Source organism: Saccoglossus kowalevskii, chromosome 3, assembly GCF_978046115.1.
Source record: "Saccoglossus kowalevskii chromosome 3, keSacKowa6.1, whole genome shotgun sequence".
In the NCBI taxonomy this organism is placed as follows: domain Eukaryota; kingdom Metazoa; phylum Hemichordata; class Enteropneusta; family Harrimaniidae; genus Saccoglossus; species Saccoglossus kowalevskii.
The window spans coordinates 24,262,428-24,286,009 of NC_140643.1; the positions used below are offsets into that span (position 1 = coordinate 24,262,428).

General features: G+C 34.7%; 2 protein-coding genes across 2 annotated transcripts; one reads left to right on the plus strand and one right to left on the minus strand.

Annotated features, from left to right (window-relative positions):
• Window positions 1-1,256: 1,256 nt before the first annotated feature.
• Window positions 1,257-10,379, minus strand: Imp4 (U3 small nucleolar ribonucleoprotein protein IMP4). Its single transcript, NM_001184929.1, is given in 9 exon segments — window positions 1,257-2,079; window positions 3,252-3,328; window positions 4,351-4,445; window positions 4,888-5,042; window positions 5,588-5,720; window positions 5,871-5,977; window positions 6,200-6,286; window positions 6,431-6,539; window positions 10,363-10,379. Coding segments are annotated over 9 exon segments (879 nt in total). The 5' UTR covers window positions 10,366-10,379; the 3' UTR covers window positions 1,257-1,966.
• A 109-nt stretch (window positions 10,380-10,488) lies between these two features.
• Window positions 10,489-23,231, plus strand: LOC100366433 (pre-mRNA-splicing factor ISY1 homolog). The gene is made up of 9 exons (XM_085496953.1): window positions 10,489-10,591; window positions 17,402-17,424; window positions 19,915-20,075; window positions 20,205-20,317; window positions 20,558-20,675; window positions 21,714-21,836; window positions 21,966-22,087; window positions 22,465-22,551; window positions 22,980-23,231. The coding sequence occupies exons 1-9, from the start codon at window positions 10,589-10,591 to the stop codon at window positions 23,085-23,087; spliced, it is 858 nt and encodes a 285-aa protein (XP_085353079.1). The 5' UTR covers window positions 10,489-10,588; the 3' UTR covers window positions 23,088-23,231.
• Window positions 23,232-23,582: the final 351 nt, after the last annotated feature.

Genomic DNA, 23,582 nt, shown 5'->3' on the forward strand with positions numbered 1-23,582 from the left:
ACAAAGGAATCTTGTATACACCATACTTTACACAAAGGAATCTTGTATATACCACACTTTACACAAAGAGAACTTGTATACACCACACTTTACACAAAGGGATCTTGTCTACACTACACTTTACACAAAGAGAACTTGTGTACACCACACTTTACACAAAGGAATCTTGTATACACCACACTTTACACAAAAGAATCTTGTATACACCACACTTTACACCAAGGAATCTTGTATACACCACACTTTACACAAAGGGGTCTTGTCTACACAATATTTTACACAAATGGATCTTGTATACACCACACTTTGCAGAAGGGAGTCTTATAGACACACTTTACACAAAGGGATAATTAGTCCCCGTTCAGGCGAAGCCTGAAAGGGGAGTACTAGTTTTATTTCCTTTCTCATTTTCAAGTTGCTGCAAGTTATCTCTCACATTTTCTCAGAGACTCTGTAGCAGACGTCAATGAAACTTGGCAGGTTGATGAACAAGTCTGTGTTGCATATGCACAGCACGTAATTTTTTTTCCAGATCTAAAAATCCTAAGTGGGTCTTTTTCAAGATTTTCATTCAAAATTACTACACTGACAGAGCAACCGAGCATGCTCAGAATAATTATTCTGTTAAATTCAGATTCATGAATTCCTGATTCACAAATTAGATCAATGCAGTTATTTGCTGCTATCTCTACCACCACTGTGTCGATTTTATTCATATTTGGTATGATTACACCTTGGCACGAGTAGATGTGTTTTTGGCAATAATGACCACACCCTCCGAAAAATATGCAAATTAGATCAATGCAGTTATTTGCTCTTATCCCAGGAACCATTGGGCCAATTTTGTTCATACTTGGTAGGATTACGCCTTGACACGAGTAGATGTGCTTCTGACAGTAATGACCAGACCCTCCCAAAAAATATGCAAATTAGATCAATAGTTATTTGCTCTTATCCCAGCAACCATTGGGCCAATTTTGTTCATACTTTGTAGGATCACACCTTGACACGAGTAGATGTGCTTCTGACAGTAATGACCACGCCCTCCCCAAAATATGCAAATTAGATCAATGCAGTTATTTGCTGCTATCTCTACCACCATCGTGTCAATTTTATTCATATTTGGTATGATTACACCTTGGCACGAGTACATGTGCTTCTGACAGTAATTAAAACAATGCAGTTATTTGATCTTTGATTTCACCCAGGTCCTGGTAATATACTAAGACCTTAATTAACAAAGAAGTCATGTACATCAAGGTTCACTCAGATTTATGAATGCAGTTTTCTTGAGCAAGTATATATGTATGACAAATAGTGGGTCAGTGGAAGTTTTTAGTCAGTACAAAACTAGATTATGGGAAATCACTTCAAGATGAGTTGTACCCACATAGAGTACATATTCATTCACCTGTTTGCAGATACTTTATAATCAAATAACGGGGACTGTGACATTCATGTCTTGTTAAATACAGGAATATTTAAAACAAGTCGGTAGGCTGATCCGCTCTGCTCAACACTAAAACCAGGCCCCGTTCAGTCTTCAGACGTTACTTCACTTTATTCACGTAAATTGATCTTGATTTCCAACGTTTTTGTGATTGTATTTTCTACTAGATTTTTAGAACACAGCATCTACCGGTACAGTTCATTCAATGTTCAAAGTTGCATGGGAACTTGATACAGTATAATAAAGTTGGCACAGGTGGTCTCTCGTTGATGTTGTCAAGACTAGGAAAGGATGAAATAATAATTTTTAATACAAATTGACTTGACATGATGCCAAATCTAACGTATCTCTGCAGTTTCTGGACGAGTTTAAACATACCATTTTCTCAATCATGTGATCACAACAAGAACTGGTTAAAACAATCGCAAACAAAATACATACATGTTTTGTCATCTTTACAAAGATTTATTTTTAACAATATATAAATACAAAGAATTCATATTTAATATAGTACTGTCAATCTTTAGTTAAATGTTTCCTTTTTTTTGCAGTGTTCATATATGGTTTCAATTTCCATTCAATATCTGCCGTGCTTGCTTCCTCTAGTGTTCCTAATTTGATTTCATATACTGTAAAAGGGAAATGTATAGGTTTCATTAAGAACATTCGGAGCAAGAAGTTTTTGACAACAATTCATTTTAACACATTTTAAAATCAATGAAATCTGAGAAAGAGCTCTGACATGCTGAAGCTATTGGATGACACAAATCAACATGCATCTCTGTTTAACATTGTTGGACAATGTACAATCGTGCAAAAACAGTTAAACTCAAATGGCTGCCAATCAATTGGATTGAGACATAAATCAACTTTCATTGATGTGAAAAAACACAATTGTACCAATTTTTGACATATTTGTGAAATAGAGAAATAAAGTAAAATTGTGCAAACAATGATTTTTGTCAATCAAAATGGCTGCCATTTGAGTAAAACAATACAAATTGTTTAAACATTTACACCAGTCAGTTAAAGAACTCCTGTGTGCTGTGAAGGTATTATGTATTCATAAAGATGTATATACACATGTGTGAGATTACCTGCCCCTACCTACCTTTAAACCTTTGGTTAATTAAAACATTTTCACCAAAAACTAATAACTGTGCATGGTACAAATGAACCAAGTTTCATTAAAATTAGTAGTACTTCTTGTGATATCAGTGGCACACATGGTACACTCAAGCCAACTGAATTGACAAGTGCAAATATTAAATGTTTTATAAAAAATGTTTTGTTTCAAGTTATTTTGAAGAAAAATATGGCCATCAGTCATCCATTTTGATAAAAAAAATGTACATGACTCACAGAACCTTGATGTTTTGCAAAGTCACAAGCTATCTCACTAAGTTTCTCTGAATAATTCTTAGAACCGCTGTGAAAGACAGGCATGCCAATGAACGACACATGAATAGTTAATGCAGTAGAAAATCAGATTTCATTTACTCAGCAAATGACAAAATCTATAGTGTAGCATTTTGTTCCAGCCTTCAATACACCCTTTACTGTAAGTAGCGGTCTCCAGCGACAAAGCTTTATGATGTTAAAATGACATAGATGGGTGAAAACAATGTTGTTGAAAGTGAAAACTGTGTTCGATTGTGTAGTCATTCATTTTTCAGATTTGTTTTCACCCATTTACTTCATCAAAGCATATAAGAACTAGAGGGCGCTACATATTTGTATATAAATATACACACTAAGTGTGCATCAGATATTGATGAATGAATTGAAGTGTTGTACTCACATTTCATTTCAAATCTTGGTCCTATTTCCTTTAATTCAATGTCTTTACCATTTTCTATTTTCTTGTAAACGTGATGCCTGGAAGACAACAAACACAGACAAATGACTTGACTGGCCTAGTCGTGACAATTTTAGAATTTGTTCTTAGTCTGATACAAAATTACCGCAACTGGTCTATTCTGAGGCATATTCACTGCTATTAGTTATTCATCATATGCAGTGACGTTATGGAACACAGAAGCGAAACACTTCCAAAAGACAAAAGTAGGCATGTGTGCATTATTAGTTGCATGGAACAGATTAGACCAATTAAAATTTTCTTATTGGTTGGCAGCTCACGAGTTAGGGACGACGTCAAAAGATCGATGTTGGACAAAAAACTTAATTCCTTTAGTTTTTTTCCAAACCCCCCTAACCCCCACTGAAACTTAATTGATAAATATTGGTCATGGCGTCAGACTACATTCACCATTAAATACAAATTGATAATCGGACAGTAGTATTGGATAGCAGTTGGTTGTCGGGTGGGTGTAAAAAGATTTTACAAATGCACCTCATTTGACGCACAGATTTACATTATTTCTGTCCATGATTGGATAGAAACAAAACGAACTACAAATACTCCAAGATTTTTTGACTTCATTAAAAAATAAAATCGTTTTTGTAGGATGGAAACTTTTTGAGATCAACCACCCCCCCCCCCCCACCCCCAAACTAAAGGAAATAAGTTTTTTATCCGACATCGATCTTTTGACGTCGTCCCTTATGCTACTCATTGTTATAAAAATTGGTGTAAACCCTGAAAATGTTTTCTGGATACTTGACACCACAAAACCCATTCATACTATATTGGTTAATGAAGCCACTGTCCCTCTATAGACATTGGATAAAACTAAAATTATTAACATGTGACTGTCACATGACATAGTCTCCTTTAATATTTGGTCACACGCAAGTGGGAAGGATGTCAAGAAAATTTGTGTGAAACAAAAAACAAACTGAATGTGAATTAAGACTGTATCTTGGTACAATCCAAGTAAATTTCTAGGAGATCCTTCATCAATTCCTATATCAGTAAATTACATAGAATCATACAGTACCTGAAAGAGATGTAATCTTCTTGATTGGCAAATGTAATCACTCGTTTACTCTCATCTTTTGGTACTGGAAACAAGTACTTCAGTATATTTTGTACCTGCATAGAAAGAATAAAATACTGGTTATATCAAATGTATGCAAACTGTCAGAGAGAGAGATTGGTTTTCAAGAGAAAAAAATGAAAAGCCTTTGTCTGTTTATATGTATGCATTTTTTGTTTTTGTTAAGGTGAATACAAAGCAAAAAAAACAAAAACAAAACTTGCTGGTATTTTTTTCAAAATACGTTGTCATTTTGAATGGTTGTTTTCTCCATCACCGAATCAGTGTTGCAAACATAATGCTCTTGTCCTATGCCAAAATGACAGAAATGCTTGATTTTGATGCATTTTAAGTTGAGCGTTAAAATAATCTTGAATCTGTAATGTATATTCGTTGCATGCGTGACATGGCATATCAGAGACGTGGGTCTGTTACAGCATTCTTCAAAACAAAATTTCACTAGTCGCAGTGCAATAGTGCCAGTGGTTATCTACATACCCTTTCACCTAGCTTAGAATTAAAATTATGGAATATAAGATGTGGATACGCTTCTGACATTGTGCCGATATCGGGTATATCGTGACGCATTACTGTGTTAGATAGTGTAAAATACGCTGTAGGTCCATACGGTAAATGACATATTATCATCCCATCTGTCGAAAGAAAACACATTCTTTGTATAAATATATGAACAGATAATTATGTGAGCAGGAATTTAAAAGATACAAAAAAAATCTATAGGCTATATTTTCGTACTTTCTGGGTAACAAATCAAGTATAATTTTAGAAGACAAAAAAACAAAAAACAGCAGTATTCTATGAAGTTTAAAAATAGCCCAATTAACATGATACCCCCCAAACAGCAGAATGTTGTGATTTTTGGATGCAGAGTGGTAGTAGACCATTTGTGGATTTCTGTGTCATGTATGTCATCGTATCTGACTTTGTGGGCAACAAATTAACTATAATTTATAGGACAAATATTATTATTAGTATTCTGTGAAGTTTAAAAATAGACATATTAACATGTCAAAAATTGAGGTAAGATGGTAAGATGTTGTGATCTTTGGGTGCACAGTGGTAGTAGGCCGATTGTGGATTTCTGTGTCATGTCATATTTTTGCCTAAGTACGTCATCATATCTTGGACTGACTTGCTATAAGATTGTCCTAACTCACAGCAATGACTCGGCACTTACCAGGTTCCCCTCTATGTTCATGTAATACAATGAGATCTGTGACATCATTAGCTCTGCATGCTTGCACTATGTGAGATACCTCGTAGTGACCACGATTCATTCTCTGTGCGGTAGGAAACGTCAGCTTCATTTCCTAGAATAAGGACAAATGAATGCCATAAAAATACAAATTTATTCTAAAATTCATTCATAGATGAATGTGTGACAAAAAATGGCCTGAATAAGAAATGGTATTCTCCTCTCAGAACAACACTGTCATAATACAAAACATGAATTCTGTTACCTTTGCAAAACGTTTAAGTTTCGAACTAGGTTCTCGGGATGTTGTTACCATAATTTTGGGATCTTCCACTCCAGCCCATCTGTACTCATCATCCACATGAGATGTAACTATGACAACGACATGAAAGTAATTATCGCACAAAAATGTAACACAGCACAGCATCAAGTAATATTTTAAATAAAAAATAAAAAATGTGTGATCATATCAAGTAAATTATTGGAAGATAAATTATCAGAGAATGTGGAAAGGGCAAATTATGTGTTGGGGTGATTCAACCACTATCCTTCAACATCGACATATTACCAAGGCAAAATAAATTAAATTCTCACCTCCTTCTCCACCTTCATCATCATATTCCAATGATTTCTGTAAATGAAGTGCTTCTCCTCTCAACTCAGTTGGAATTGGTTTATCAGCTGTAAGGAGTAATGAGAAGAAAATGAAGTTGTCAATGATAAAACATAAAATTCAATTCAATGAATTTAACATGGATGTTCAAAATGAATGAGAAAAAATGCTATCCACAGGTGATGCGTTATTTAATATGCACAAAAACATACCATCTAATGCATCTTTAATCTTTCTCTTTCTCTCAAGTGTCTGTCTCTCTTGGTCTTCAAGAGATTTTCTATACAGGTATTCCCTCCGTAGTCTTGCTTGCCTTCTTAACTGTGAATTCAGAATAGCATGCACAGGTTATGTTATCAATGACATATTCTCTGATTATTTGGGAACTTGTTAGAATCCAAAATAATATGCCATTAACAAGCGAAATCAATTAGTACAATTGAATTCTGGGTAATTTGTAGGGCTGTTCTTGTTCTTTTCTGAACAATCTGATAGCTTACTTCAGACATTTGAATCAAATGTAAGCAACATCAAACCACAAAAATAATCAAAAACATCAGGATATTGTCACAAAATTAATAAATATGAATGCAATCAACCCACACTAAAAAAACCTTTGTCACAAGATTTTACTTGAAAAGATCATCATAGAAGGCTGTTTAAGAAGTTAAAAATAGATCCAATTAATGCACAAACATTTAACAAAACAGGTTTGTGATTTTCAAAAAGGAAGTGAAACTAGCATTGAATGATACATTACACTGGAGAGTATAAAACAAACAAACTAACAAATCAACTCGCTACAATGTGTAAGATAGGACTAATTTCAGGACACCCAACTAGCTACATATACCTAAATTCTGTTTCACTGCACTGAACAAAATTACATTTAACTCTAAATGATAGTAGCATATGCTCAAATCTGTTATATCAAGGATATATCAGGTACGATAATATAATTTTCATACAGTGAATTTCAATGAATGTTTTTTATATAAAAAATTTATAAATGTTTTATAAAATTTGAAAATGACCAACTTGACCAGTCTCATTGAAAAATGCATAGCAGTAGATCAGCCAATGACTGAAAGAAACCTGCAAACACTCATGGGTAATAGCATTATCGAAAAGCTTCTAACGCTGATAAAAAAAACATACTTTTTTAATAAATTACCATAAAAAACATGCATGCCTTCATGAAATTCACTGTATCCATGTATGATAAAGTGTGAGTTGCATCACAAATCAGTCAAACTTGTTGCTGAACAATATCATCTCAGGATGGGCAGCTTGGAAAGGTTTGATTAAGAAATTAGCAAGGTTATTGCCATCTTTAAAAAGTGACAAAATACACATTCCGCAAATACGTAAACCTTGAGGTGATTTTCACAGACTCACTCGTTTACACAAGTACTTCTAGAAACATTCATTTGTTTTGCTATTTTGTGAACATTTCACAATTCTTGTTATCTGAATGGGAATTGCATAGCATATTATACAGCCATATGTTTGCATAGCTTACACCGACGGCATAAAATAATGTCAGTGTGTAAAAGGCACAGCAGTCTCTTACAAACACAACATCCACCACCCCAAACCATCCACAAACTGCCAGTGTGTAACAAGACTGATTTTGATGAGATTTTAATTCAAAATGAATCCTTGAAAATGCTGAAACATTCTGATCGAATATACTGATCGACACCTTGTTCTGTTGATCAAGTTATTTATTGTCGTTACTACAATAAATCCTGGGATGCATCACTGGTTGAATTTAGCTTTAGGAGCACCATAAACAAAACTAACCTAGTATACTATTTATTTACTTATTGACTCTTACACTATCTCCGGAAGGAAAGAAAATTGTCACAAAGTACAAGGAAAAAAAATATATAAAAACAATATACTAAATAACAAATACAATCACTAAATTACTAAATAATACAAAATCTCTAAAATACTAACTAATATGAAATTACTAAATTAACAGCAGGCATTAAGATGTCAGGTAAGACCCTGCTTCCTGACTTCAAAGCTTTTACTTATGAACTGTGCTACTGGTATAATAACGTTTTCATTCTGTAACAATTCCATGAATTTTTTCTCTGCAGGTTTATTTTCAAATGCTGGGATCATATCCTTAGCTTTATTGAACAGTTTGGTAGGCAACTCATTATATTTGTTGTATTCCAGCAGAAAATGCATTCATCCTCAATTAGACCTTTGTTACACATGTCACAAACCCTGTTGTTTAATCGGATTTTTTTTATGGCGACCCATTTCAATTATGAGACTATGGTCACTAAAACGAACTTCGGTAAGCACACTACGCAGTTCAAAGTTTTTTAGCTTGACTAAATATGGCTCAAGGTTTAAATCTGATTTGATTAGCCGATAAGTTCTCAGTTTGTTTTTCTCATTTGCTTTGGTGCGGTTATCATGACATGTATGAACCTCACCTTTCCATCTTGTTAGGAATAAATCCTTGATGCCCAAATCAATTTGTTTCACCTAGGACGTTTGACAAGCATCTATGCTATAATAGAGGCATTTGACAAAAGATATGACTAGCATATCAGATGACCATATATAGTCATGTGACCTCATTAATATGCATAACTGTAACATCTCAGGAACCGTCTTAGTCAGGGATGTGCACTCAGTTCTACAATGTATACTGAAGGCATCAGACAAGAGATGATCAACATATGTGGTCATGTGATCTGGCTAATATGCCTAACTGTAATAACTTGAGTACTGTTACAGATACGAGTAGGGACATCCATGTGCAGCTTGCACTAGTGTTGTTGGACAAGATAAATAACAACAATATCAAGCCATCATATATGATCATGATTTCATTAAATATTTATAATTGTTAAATCATATAGTAATTTTGAACCATTATTTATAGCTCACTGCTTTGAAGGGCGGTGGTCGTCGCGCCACACATGCACGAGATATATGGGTCTCATCACAGTCCCTCTATAGAGGGACTGCGGTCTCATATAAACAAAGATGGCGACTTTGACTGTTGTGCAGATCAACGAGTACAAACTGAGACATTACAAAGCTTTAATAGAGTACTGTAAAATATGTATTAAAAGCTGCGGCTTCTATTAAAATGGTACAATGCAACAGAGGAGATGCGGCTTCTATTAAATCATCTACACATATGCTACCTGGTGAATTTTTGGGTCTCAATTGTTCAAAAGAAATGGGTGCGGCTTCTATTGGGGATGCGGCTTCTAATACAGATTTTACGTTAGGTATTTTTTAGGTGGTTGGAAGGTATCGAAGGAGTCACAGACAGTAATTTATTAATAGTGCAAGTCGCACTCAGGTAAAACCTCATACTTTTGATTTCCATTAGAAGAGCGCATTGGATTGTGGGAAAATTAATGTTTATCAACACAAATGTCACATATGCGCAGCGTGACGACTGCCGCGCTTTAAACTTGACCACTGCTTGCAGTTATATTTTGGAATTTCGTATTTGTTCCATTAGAAGCACATCTGCTAAAATGTAAATGACAAAGGCAAGTCTGTGGTCAAAATAAGACAATGATTCTACATGCAAATACAAATTACATTCAATACAATTGTTACTTTATCATGTTTTATGTATATTGGAGATGTGCTTCTAACATAGGCCGGTAAATACAATATTCCTTATTTGTACCTCATGTCACAAATACCCTAGCTCACGGGACTTCTTTGTAAGCTTTTCTTTGAATTTATATTGTGTTCACTGGATTTGTCCACACTCCGTAAAATTTTAACATGACTGAATGACCGTGGTGTTGTTACACTAATGCTAACCCTAGATCCATGGCGTTGTTAGTGGGATTATTATATTTGGTCGCTGTAGAGCGGACAGACAAGCGACCAATGTAAATATCGTCCGCTCGACACAACGACATGGGTCCAGGGCTACACTAAGGCATGTTCACTGCGAGTGCACTGTACTCCAATCAACTACACTACACTGTCTGCCCTCAATACGCATAAACATATAGAAAGGATTTCGCTTAACTAAATACGAAGATGTCTGAACCTATTACACTTAACTGATATTATTAAAATATCCCGAAATATGAAAAAAACAGTGTTTGTAGTGCGAGAAAAAGTCACGTGTACTCACCATTTTTTAAAAACTCGTGAGCGCATGCGTTGTGACCTGCTATTTTATAACGCGACTTTTCATTCGTCACTTATGAAACGCAGTGAGTTTTTAGCCAATAAGAGCGGGTGTTACGAAAATAAAGCAAAAGTTACTCTGTTGCGTATTGCTTGCGTTCCGCTTGGCAGATCAGTGTTGTGTTTTGAAGTAGTATTATACGTTTTGGATAATTTAAAAAGCCTCCAAAATGGTGAGTATATTTTAATTGCGTTAATCAACAGGCCAGTCACTGATTCACTTACAAGTCGAAAGACTAGTCAGTCAAAGTTATTGTCAGTCCTTGATGAAATGTGTGGTAAGAGAAACACAGCTGATGAGGCAACAACATGCACTGTGAATGGGATGGAAAAGTTACATAAATTCCTTGTAGTCGAAAAAGCCTCGTTAACTTCAAAAAAGTCTGATTTTAAGTTTCCATGGTTTTGGCTTGGTGCATATTGCAGCACCCTTGTATGCTTTTGTATTGTATTGTTTGTTTTTTGTTTTTTGTTTTTTTTGGGGGGGGGGGTATCTCATCAGAATTAACGAGATCCTCTTGATATCGTATAGTGAAAACTGGGGCACAGATCTAGAAGCAGTACCTACACACGAATTGGTGACGTCATAAAATACATGACCTTCAATCGGGGTCGTTTCCTCGGTATATACGAATTGGTATATACAAATTACAATAAAGATACTTAAGACATTACACATAAGGTAAAACAAATCACGTGACAATATAATGATAATAACGGTAATAAATCCTACTAGCTTAACAGTTGAAGAGAACATCAGTCGGGTGACGCCGAGGGTCACGAACTGTGTTGCAAAATGGCCGTGTGGTTGAAACTGGGTCATGGCGTGACGCGTGAGGAAGACATCATTAAACACTCAAAATCACAATAAAACGGGGAAGTGGTTGCATATTACGGCGTAGCTAACATGGGAAATAAAAAAACGCCCAATACAAACGACATGGGTTCGAATCACACTAGATACACACTCACCAGAACCGAAGCAATCAGAAACCAGCAATCGTTTTGGCTTTTCCGTTCAACTCATCGGAACACTGGAGTAGTTAGAAAAATGAACACCACTTAACGACCAACGTCGTGGCGTGGTACACAAGCGTGCCATCAAAATAAAACAAAATTAGCTTGAAAAGACAGTGGGTTCGAGTCCCGCTCAGAGCTACCGTAAAAACGTAAATCAAATAAACTGAAATCTCTCAAACCGTAAACAAGTAAACAAAGAACGTCGCAAAAAAATAATAAACCTCACAAAACTCCACCATACAAAACTGAATGAATAAATAATAAAATAACTAACGTCTTAAACTGGACGACGCGCAATTTGTTCAACAGTTTCCAGATTGTGACAAGAGATAAACAAGACCCAAGTCAAGGTAAGTTTTGTTAAAGTGTCGATGGCGTTCCCTATATTACGAAAACAATTCAGGCAACAGACGAATATCTTCTGTGGTGTTGTTGAATTTATACCGTGTCTGCGGAATTGTTGATTGAGGGTTCGAAGCCAGCAGTTAACATTTTGTTAGAAAGTTTCACAATTAAATCAAATATCCAATGATACCAGTATATTTATTTCATTATTTTAACAACTTGCAATGGTGGAAGTTGGTCAAACTTGAGTTCTTACACCTAAATAAGTATCAAATATTTGTCGACACATTTATTCTCTCAACCTTGTAGAGGTGGAAATTAATTAAACAACAGGTATTTACTCACAAATATAATGGTCAATATTTGTCCATACATTCATTCTGTCAGTTTAAGAACTTGTAATTGTTGGAATTAATCAAATGAGAGTTGTCTACACCAAAATAAGTTTCAAATACTTGTCCATACATTTATTCTCTCAATTTAACAACTTGTAATGGTGTAAAATAATTAAACGAGAGTTGTCTACACCAAAATAAGTCTAAAATATTTGTCCGCACATTTATTCTCTCAATTTAACAACTTGTAATGGTGTAAAATAATTAAACGAGAGCTGTCTACACCAAAATAAGTCTAAAATATTTGTCTGCACATTTATTCTCTCAATTTAACAACTTGTAATGGTGTAAAATAATTAAACGAGAGTTGGCTACACCAAAATAAGTCTAAAATATTTGTCCGCACATTTATTCTCTCAATTTAACAACTTGTAATGGTGTAAAATAATTAAATGAGAGCTGTCTACACCAAAATAAGTCTAAAATATTTGTCTGCACATTTATTCTCTCAATTTAACAACTTGTAATGGTGTAAAATAATTAAACGAGAGCTGTCTACACCAAAATAAGTCTAAAATATTTGTCCATACATTTATTCTCTCAATTTAACAACTTGTAATGGTGTAAAATAATTAAACAAGAGTTGTCTACACCAAAATAAGTCTAAAATATTTGTCCGCACATTCATTCTCTCAATTTAACAACTTATAATGGTGTAAAATAATTAAACGAGAGCTGTCTACACCAAAATAAGTCTAAAATATTTGTCCGCACATTTATTCTCTCAATTTAACAACTTATAATGGTGTAAAATAATTAAACGAGAGCTGTCTACACCAAAATAAGTCTAAAATATTTGTCCGCACATTTATTCTCTCAATTTAACAACTTGTAATTGTGGGAATTAATCAAACGAGAGCTGTCTACACCAAAATAAGTCTAAAATATTTGTCCGCACACTTATTCTCTCAATTTAACAACTTGTAATGGTGTAAAATAATTAAACGAGAGCTGTCTACACCAAAATAAGTCTAAAATATTTGTCTGCACATTTATTCTCTCAATTTAACAACTTGTAATGGTGTAAAATAATTAAACGAGAGTTGTCTACACCAAAATAAGTCTAAAATATTTGTCCGCACATTTATTCTCTCAATTTAACAACTTGTAATGGTGTAAAATAATTAAATGAGAGCTGTCTACACCAAAATAAGTCTAAAATATTTGTCTGCACATTTATTCTCTCAATTTAACAACTTGTAATGGTGTAAAATAATTAAACGAGAGCTGTCTACACCAAAATAAGTCTAAAATATTTGTCCATACATTTATTCTCTCAATTTAACAACTTGTAATGGTGTAAAATAATTAAACGAGAGTTGTCTACACCAAAATAAGTCTAAAATATTTGTCCGCACATTTATTCTCTCAATTTAACAACTTATAATGGTGTAAAATAATTAAACGAGAGCTGTCTACACCAAAATAAGTCTAAAATATTTGTCCGCACATTTATTCTCTCAATTTAACAACTTATAATGGTGTAAAATAATTAAACGAGAGCTGTCTACACCAAAATAAGTCTAAAATATTTGTCCGCACATTTATTCTCTCAATTTAACAACTTGTAATTGTGGGAATTAATCAAACGAGAGCTGTCTACACCAAAATAAGTCTAAAATATTTGTCCGCACACTTATTCTCTCAATTTAACAACTTGTAATGGTGTAAAATAATTAAACGAGAGCTGTCTACACCAAAATAAGTCTAAAATATTTGTCCATACATTTATTCTCTCAATTTAACAACTTGGAATGGTGTAAAATAATTAAACGAGAGCTGTCTACACCAAAATAAGTCTAAAATATTTGTCCACACATTTATTGTCACAATTTAACCACTTGTTAATAGTGGAAATTACTTAAATGCGACTTGTTTAATCAGTTGACATCAATGCAACTTACCCGCAGACAGTGCACAACAGAGTATCATTATTGAGCAATTATAAACAAGAACGTGTCTTGGCATTAGGGTTCGGGTCGGGTCAGGTATGGGCAACGGAATTATTAACAGGAATGTGTCTTGACATTAGGGTTAGGGTCGGGTCAGGTATGGGCAACGCAAATGGCAAACACCCAATTGGCAAGATGTACACTAACGGGTTATGGCATGCATATAGTTTACACAAGTAAAAACACAAAATTGGCAATTTTTTGGACAATTGTAACTCAATAATAGAAATATGTTGTATTTCTATATATATACACACTATACAGTCTTATCAAATGCAAACATATCCAGTCAATCCATTGTGGTCTTGTGGGTCAGTTCTCTGCATAGTGATCCGGAGGACCCGGGTTCTATTCCCTTGCCTGCCCATCTTTTTCTCGCAAACGCCATTTGGCAATAAAGCTAAATATGACAACAAATTATTTAATTTGCATTACTACCCACATAGCTCAGTTGATTTGTACTATGTCAGCAATGTGAGCGATCGCTGGTTCGAATCCAGTATGTTTAGTTAGATTTTTGAATGCTAGTGAAGACAGTGCTCCTATGAATAGGACTTAAATCCTAACTCCTGTGTGAAGACACTCGTGGTACAGAGGACAAGACAGTGCGCTGGGAACTCAAAGATCGCAAGTTCGAATCACGGATTGGACACTCCTACAAAAGACATGAAAGACGTTAAAAACATAAACAGCGGATTCAAAAACTCAAGTCAAACAGAACACAAGAATACTACCCCACATGGAAGCCAGTCGAAGTCGTCGAAGAACGAACACAGTTGACAGCTGTAGGTTACGTGGAACAACAGACACGAGGAGCATGGCTGCACCCCAAATGGGTCCCTTCTTTTGTATTGACCCCCTAAGGATTGCTAATCCCCCTTTCTAACTCTTCCCCCAAAAATAATATATCGCCCCTTTAAAAATGTATTGACCCACAAATTAATGAATATTCATGAGCACAGAAACTGCTACATCATGAATAAATTAGCATAATTTTAAAAAAATTTGCATAAAGTGTAGGTACTCCTTCTGGAGCTCTGCCAAAACTTGTACACCTTCTACCTTGTAAGTGAATCAAAAATCACATTTTCACATGATTTCCTGTTCCTTGAGTCATCGCAAATCCTAGTGTGATTAAAAGCAGATGTAGAGGAGGGCTCTTGTTCAATGTACTGTGAATTAGCAAAATTGAAAACAAAGTTGAAGATGAAAAACAGTTTATTATGAATTTCCCAGCATACAGGTCGAATAGACTGCATTTATTTAACAAAGCAAAAATTCATATTAGTAATTTTGGAACCAGTAGTGAGAGTGATAAATTTATTTCCATTATAAGCAACAAACATATGTCACTTTTACAGCGAGCGCAAGATATTTACATACACCTAACTCCTGAACCCGGTAGGTAATTACCGAGGGACTTCGCAACAACCCCAGACACTTTCCTAGAAGATCCAGTGGCTGTTGTAGACACAAAACAGTTGCAGACACGCCGACGTGAAAGTTAATCAAAACAATGGCCCAGGGTTTTAGATGGGTTCAACTATTACGTACAACGTGTGAGCGTCCAGTCAAACAATCATGTTTTACTCATTTTTGATATCGGACACTTTATTATTTCATGCATACATTTGCTTGTTCATTTTAATAAATTCTATTTTGAACGTTTCGCGAAAATAATAAACCTAGTTGATACAAATATTTAAAAACGCCCTTAACATATAATGAAATTACCTAAATTGCCCTCGAGAGAAGAGTTTAGTTTTGAATGCAATTTCTGATTTTTAACAATTATTGCTATTATGTCAAAGCGTTTAGACGAAGACACTGAGATGGAGATTGTTCGCCTCTTGGACTAGCGAGGGCAACTGTTCAAGGGATTGTGCAGCATTCCTGTCACATCGGTTGGATACGTTCCGAGAGAAGTAGCAGATGTCGTTGACTGAATGTTAAACAGGAAATTGTTGAGTTGTATAGAATTTTGTCTGAGATCTGAAGGATATTTGAAACTGGTATATGGTGACGGTGTGTAGGTGAAACTAAGTAGAAGATTCCAGGGAAAGATTGACTGGGCGATCAGTGTTCTGGCAATGGGGCCAGCCATTATGCAAAAAATTGAATGGGTCACTCACAACACTAATATTATTAATATAAATCCATTGACAATATCTTAACAAACTACCAATCAAAAGAATTTACATTTATCATTTTCAGTTTTATGTTCGTATTATATTTCTCCCAAGTGTTACACAGCAATGATTTTTGTACCTACAAAGCAATGGAATATTCCAACTACCCCTTATAGCCACACATCAGTTGCATACCACACATGAGCGTGTATGCAACTTTGTTGCGTCTACAACGGTCATTGGAGTGGCAAGGAAAGTGCCTGGTAATTGCCTACCGCATGCAGGAGTTAGGTGTATGTGAATATCTTGCGCCCGCTGTAATAACTATTTAAAATGGGCAATTTGAATCACATGTTTTGCATGTCAGCAGAGAGTTGATCAAGCTGTTGCTCTCCCTGGCAAAGTAATGCACAATAAGACATGCTAAAAACAATGAACTCACAAAAACTCAGCTAGCATGGTGTCGCAATGGATGCAGTATATGCTCAATGAGTAAGGAGATTCTTTAGATTCTCAACCTGAATAGAAATTCAACTTAGCAGATCCAAATGAAAGTGATGGCTAAAAAGACTCTGACATCATTTAAACCACTGTGAACATTTTCTCCTATTTGCTAAATAAAGTTTTCTTATGTGCTTACTTTGAACGGAAACAGAAGTATTTGAAAATAATGTACAATGTAATAGAAGGTTGATAACTTTCTGGTACTTTGTGAGAAATTGTAATTAGCAAACTGAAAGTTTTTTTTTTCATGCTATTCTATTCAAGCCTGCAGAACAATCACTACAAATATGAAAGAACACCAGTAAAAACAATGTGGGAAATTCATCATAAGTGACATACTTTCTGACCCAATATTGTAATGTATCCTGTTAAGTGTACAGATCCTAGTATTCTGCCGATAATACAGATATTCACACTGAGATGAATATATCACCTCTACTTACAAAATTTAAAGCATGGTGGTCGTTGCGCAGCGTGTGTTCGAATTTCATGTAAATAAACAATCTATTTTACACATGTTGTATACCCCGCTATGAGTCCCATATTAAACAGGACGCGGCGTGACGACTGCCGCCCTTTAATATATCAATAAGTAACTTGACCTTGTAACTGACTGCACACTTACTTTATTTTTTCAGGCGAGAAATGCAGAAAAAGCAATGTAAGTATTTTATTTACTTTTTTTAGTAAACATCATGTATATTAATGAGCTCATGAATATTAATGAGCTGATAAATAATAATGTATGACTACACATATCAAAAATGTATCTGAGTTGTGAGGCACCTAGAAGCCTCAACAATGGTGTTTGTGTGTTGATCTGTGTTTATGTTCTGAGGGCATGCAGATGCCACACAAGTCAAGACTGTGTATTACTAACGATTTTTTTTGTATGTCCTCGCTTGACTATAAACAGGCTATATATTCGATAAAGAATAGATCTTTGTTGATAAAATTTTGCTTCCAATTATTGTCAAGCTGAATTGATTTCAACTGACAGTGATTGATTGATTGATTGATTGAGACAGACACTACGTTTTGTAGAAGCTGTGATGCTTTGTTTCATGTTCACTAAAGACAATGTACAAGATATTTAGAATCGAAAAATAAAGTTAGTTTTATGATATTTGATTTTGACCCTCATAGTACAATCGTCCCATCCACTTTGTCAACCAAGCATTACAAGATGGACCTGCTCAACTATTATTTAAACAATAATGAACGACCCACCAACCCATAATGGGCGAAAGCTCACTTTGTGCATCATATATGTGCAAGGTGTGAGCCGAGTACATATATGGAGCACAAAGTGGGCTTGAGTTCATTATGGGTTTGCAGGGAGTTCATTATTGTTATTACATATTTTGTAGCGTTGTTAAATGCCAGTGGATTTGCTGGCTCTAAAAAGCGGAAATTTTGGAAAAAATTCACAGTGAACGGAACAGTTTCAGTGACAGGTACGCTGCCTCAGTGTCCGCCACGGCCTTGCACTATGCTAAGCTAGATCACCATCGTGGACCGACTGGATCGACTGTGCATCCCTGAGTAAATATACCTAGTCGTATCGTTACGCCAGTGATTTTAAATCAGACTGTATAAATGAAAAAAAACACACCTAAAAACACGGATACTTTCATTTGTTTATGCAAACTGTGCCCCAGATTGTCACATTTATCAGAAGTCAACACTGAGGAAATACAACTTACAAGTCACACCAGTTTTTCGTCCCATCTTTTTTCGCAAATTGTGTAGTACTACTCACTACAAAAACAGAACAAATTCATCTCTCTGTACTCGTAGACATAGCGCCACTTCGTGTATTGCATTTGCTTGGATAAATCACATCCCGGTTAACCTTACTTCATCGACACGATAGGGCAAGAGCGCACGTACTAGATGGAACGCTTCAAACAGGCATGCTTAAGCGTACAGAACAGACAATGATGTCCTCACAAAATTGTATGATTTCGATATTGAAATCCACTGTTATTGGCAAAGGACCATTTTATTTGATGCATATTTTAGTATTAAATACAGAATAACGAATAATTTCTCTTTTTTTTAAATAGTTTCTCCTTTATTTTTTTTCAAATACAACATTGCATTCATATCCATGGCACAGGGTTTGATGGTCAATAATGGGATACATTTTCGTGAATAATCTGCAGCAATGACATTATAAAATCCACTGGTATTGATAATGCGATAATACTATACTCAACACAGATCTTCAGCCGAGAGAGTGACGTTAAGTGTTGATGTGGAACAGTGCTGCCTGACATCATTTAGACTGTGATGATTATGCCACTGAATGAAAGTGTACATATGGTTTTGACACTCTTGCCTGTCAATAACAAATTTCCAAAACTCCACAATACGATGTTTCAGCGACAATGATTAATACCAGTACCTGAATAGCACCATAAAAATTGCTTGATCGCAATCAAAGTTATTTAGATTTATATTCTCAGCATTGAATGAATACCTAACTATTGAGTCATTTCCAATCCTTCCATATCTCAGTAACCCAGTAAATATTGTGTGTTCGATCTTGGCCTTCAAAATATAGTTGATATACTGTGCAAAAAACGAAAATTGGACCCAGATAATTTTGAACCTGGGCTTATCTACTTGCTTAAGTTTTGTGTATTAACATCACCATATATTCTCCACTGAAAAGCAGTTTTACTGCTGGGTTAATTGATTTTATTTGTCATATTAAAATTAAAGAATCATAAGTACACGCAGTCTTGTTTTGTGTGTCATCTGCGTGCCCTCACATCATACACTTGAATCAACATGCACACACATCAGTGTTGTGGCTTCTGAGGCCCGCACAACTCACCCACAAATATGCTTTTGAGGTATCCATACTGTGCTGTACATGCTTTGAAATCATTTGCTCTATTAGTAATTATAATAAGTGAATTTGAGTGTTTTTTTTTGTGTCTCTATTCTACTAGAGTAAATACAGTAGTTGCAATATTCCATTCATCAATATTTAAGGATATACTGGTACATATACATGTAGCACCATTGTCTTTATGTAATCTTATTAGAATCAGATGTAGGTATCAATATGCAGGTTATCACACACATGGTAGTAATTTTACTGAATAATCAAGGTTGAATTTATTCTGCTATGTTTCAGGACCACCTTGGCACGTTTCCGTGCTTCACAGGTCGCAGACAGTAAAGTGAAAGAAAGGCGACCGTATTTAGCATCAGAATGTGAAGACTTGCAGAAGTCCGAGAAATGGAGGAGACAGATTATTGGGGAAGTATCGAGAAAGGTCGCACAAATTCAAAATGGTTAGTAATAATTTTTTTTCAATGATTTGATTAAAGGTTTCAATTCAACATCAGTCAGATTTCTGTGACGTGAAAAAAGAAAATTTCCCATTTATTAATAATATTTTATTATAAAATATTAATTTACAGCTGGTTTAGGAGAGTTTAAAATTAGGGATCTGAATGATGAAATTAACAAACTACTCCGGGAGAAGAGTCACTGGGAGACAAGAATAGTGGAGCTAGGGGGTCCAGATTATGCAGTGAGTATACTTAGTTGTATGAATATGATTTTACTTTCAGATTAATATATTGAGAAATACAAGGATAATTAATCATGTTTACCTGACCTGTTTTATTAAATGTTTTGATCTTGTTTCATGCTGTGTGGCACACTTTCAAATGTTGTGTACTTCCACATTCCATCATTAGGATGGAGTTTGTTGTTATAGTAATGATACTTCATATTTAAAGGGGAATATTTCTTATTCTTTTCATTGCAGAAAATTGGTCCAAAAATGCTTGACCATGAAGGAAAGGAAGTTCCGGGAAACAGAGGATATAAGTATTTTGGTGCTGCTAAAGATTTACCTGGAGTCAGGGAACTTTTTGAACATGAACGTAGGTGTCTTTTGCACTCCAACAGTTTCTTTTTGCATTTTGCTAATTCTTTTGTTTGTTTGTTTTTCCCTTCGTCTGTTCGTCCGTCCGTCCGTCCATTTATTTATTTATTTATTTATTTATTTATTCATTCATTTATTGAATTGAATTCATTCATTCATTGAATTGAATTCATTCATTTATTCGTTCGTTCATTCATTCGTTCATTTATTTATTTATTTATTTATTTATTTATTTATTCATTTATTCATTCATTTATTGAATTGAATTCATTCATTCATTGAATTGAATTCATTCATTTATTCATTCGTTCATTCATTCTTTCATTTATTTATTTATTTATTTATTTATTTATTTATTTATTTATTTATTTATTTATTTATTTATTTATTTATTTATTTATTTATTTATTTATTTATTTATTTATTTATTTATTTATTACTCATTGATCATTGCTGCTGGCAGCATAAATATTAGAGCACAGAAATAACACACTGATTACATGGCAAGGTAAATACTAGATTAAAATGCCTGTGAAATGCTCGCCTACACATTTACATGTTTGGTTTCTGTTGCCCTGAAATGAACATTTGTAAAAAAAAAAAAATTAAATAATAAATCGTCTTCAATTGAAATTAAAAAAACAAAAAATCTGAGCTAAAGCTTGTCAAATCTTCCATCATGACAGCATCCCCCAAATGCTTACTGTGGTTGCTTTGATCACCTAGCTAACAATATGATCAACTAACAACACAGCTGTATTTTCAGAAAGCCAGTAGATTGTAAACTGATTTTGAAGCTACACTCCTGGCAACACAGCTGTATTTTCAGAAAGCCAGTAGATTGTAAACTGATTTTGAAGCTACACTCCTGGCAACACAGCTGTATTTTCAGCTAATTAGCATACTAGGTGAACAAAACAAATTCCTGATCACAGTAATAACCAAATACATTACAGTACAAAGACAGTGAAACCAGCCCGCCTGAAACAATCCAGATACAGTACAGGTTTTATAATGGTTCCTACTATATTTGTAGCTGCCGCACCACCTAGAAAAACAAGGGGAGAGCTGATGAAGAATATTGATGCTGATTACTATGGTTACAGAGATGAAGATGATGGCGTGTTAGTACCGCTTGAAATGGAATACGAGAAAAAATGTAATAATACATTGCCAGAGCAGTACATGTTTTATAGATTATCTTCAATATAATCATCAAAAACCTAAAACTTAGAAACTAGCATAGTGAAACTGACTCAGTCAGAAATGTTATTTGTTTTCATTCTAGTAATAGCTGAAAGAGTAGGAGATTGGAAATCACAGAAAGAAGCTTTGTTGTCAGGGGATACAGGGATGAAAGATGTGGAAGAGGAGGAGGAAGATATTTATGCAGTTGCACCAGAACCAGATGTAAGTATTGTTTCCATCCCAGATGTAGAATATGTTTGTTTGTATTGGTTTAACTGCTCCATGGTTTAACAAATTGCACTCTCTAGGCATGTAATTATTTGCACATGTATAACGTAAGAAAACTAGAAGGACTCTGAGAATACAAGCCTATAGCACAAAAATTCTTATTCCATGGCAACCAGATTCAGATCTGTCCCCAAATCTGGTTGATGGCAGAAAATAAATAACCTTATTGGCAGTGGTAGAAACTTGCTCATCTTGTAAATTACAGACAAATGGAATTAAGGATAAGTATTAGACAGAAAACTGTAACCATGACAATGGAGAATCATTTGTACATTTTTCTCACCATGTTGTTAAATTTTTTGAACTTTCAGTCAGATGAGGAAAGTTCGACTGCCATGGAAACTGAAGATGGTCAACCAAGATATGTTGCTCATGTGCCAGTTCCTTCCCAAAAAGAGGTTAGTGTAACAATGATACATATGAGCTAATTTATATTTCTAATATAGAAATAATTATAAGTAATTTAGACCTTATGCATGACCTCTTAAAGGTCACACATCCTGGTACCCTAAAGGTCACACATCCTGCTATCTAAAGGACTCGCATTTTAGCACTTAGTACTGAGAAATTCACTATGGAGTTGTTCAATAGTTTTCCAAATGAAATGCAAACAGTTACCACAGAAGTTCAAAAACTGTTAAACCTAGCAAAATTCCCAATTCTCGAATTGTTCAAAAGATTTTTAAAAGTTGAATACTTGACAATATCCAGGTAAGGGCCAGGATGTGTGACCTTTAGGGGTCATGTATAAGGTCATTTCACAATGACAAATAAATATGATGAATTACATTTATTTTTCTGTGGTTTAATTTTGTTTTCCTTTCAGGTTGAAGAAGCGTTACTTCGGAGAAAGAAAATGGAACTCTTAGGAAAATATGCCAGTGATAGTCTCATTCAACAAAGTGACGAAGCAAAGGCACTGCTAGGACTCTGAAGATGTGTGTTGATCACAGTTTTTGTGTCCATTTGATGAAGATCTAACCAAAACCAACGAGTTGTTGTTTTACATGTGGTAAACCTCAAAGGTTCATAGCTGTACTCAGAACACTCCCTGATTTAATATATTGCCAAGGTTATCTAAGTAACTTATACAAAGTGGTATATTAATATACCGGTTTATTTAAGTGCAGTGGTTTATTATTATTATTATACCATCTTGGTGAATATCATCATTATTCTTGTATGATAGTTGGCATTGTAGTCATTCATAGCCAATGGAGAAAGCCGTCCATCATACAAGATTGAGAGAGTCTTACGGTGACCGAAATTTCACATTGACTACGCTCATTTCATGACATGTGACTGGAAGAATATACTGCATACGCTAGTATCATTACCAGTGTGTATATAAATATTCTGTAGTATATATGAGTTACCCTACTATATACTATATATATATAAAGTGGTGTACAGTATCGCATTAAGTGTG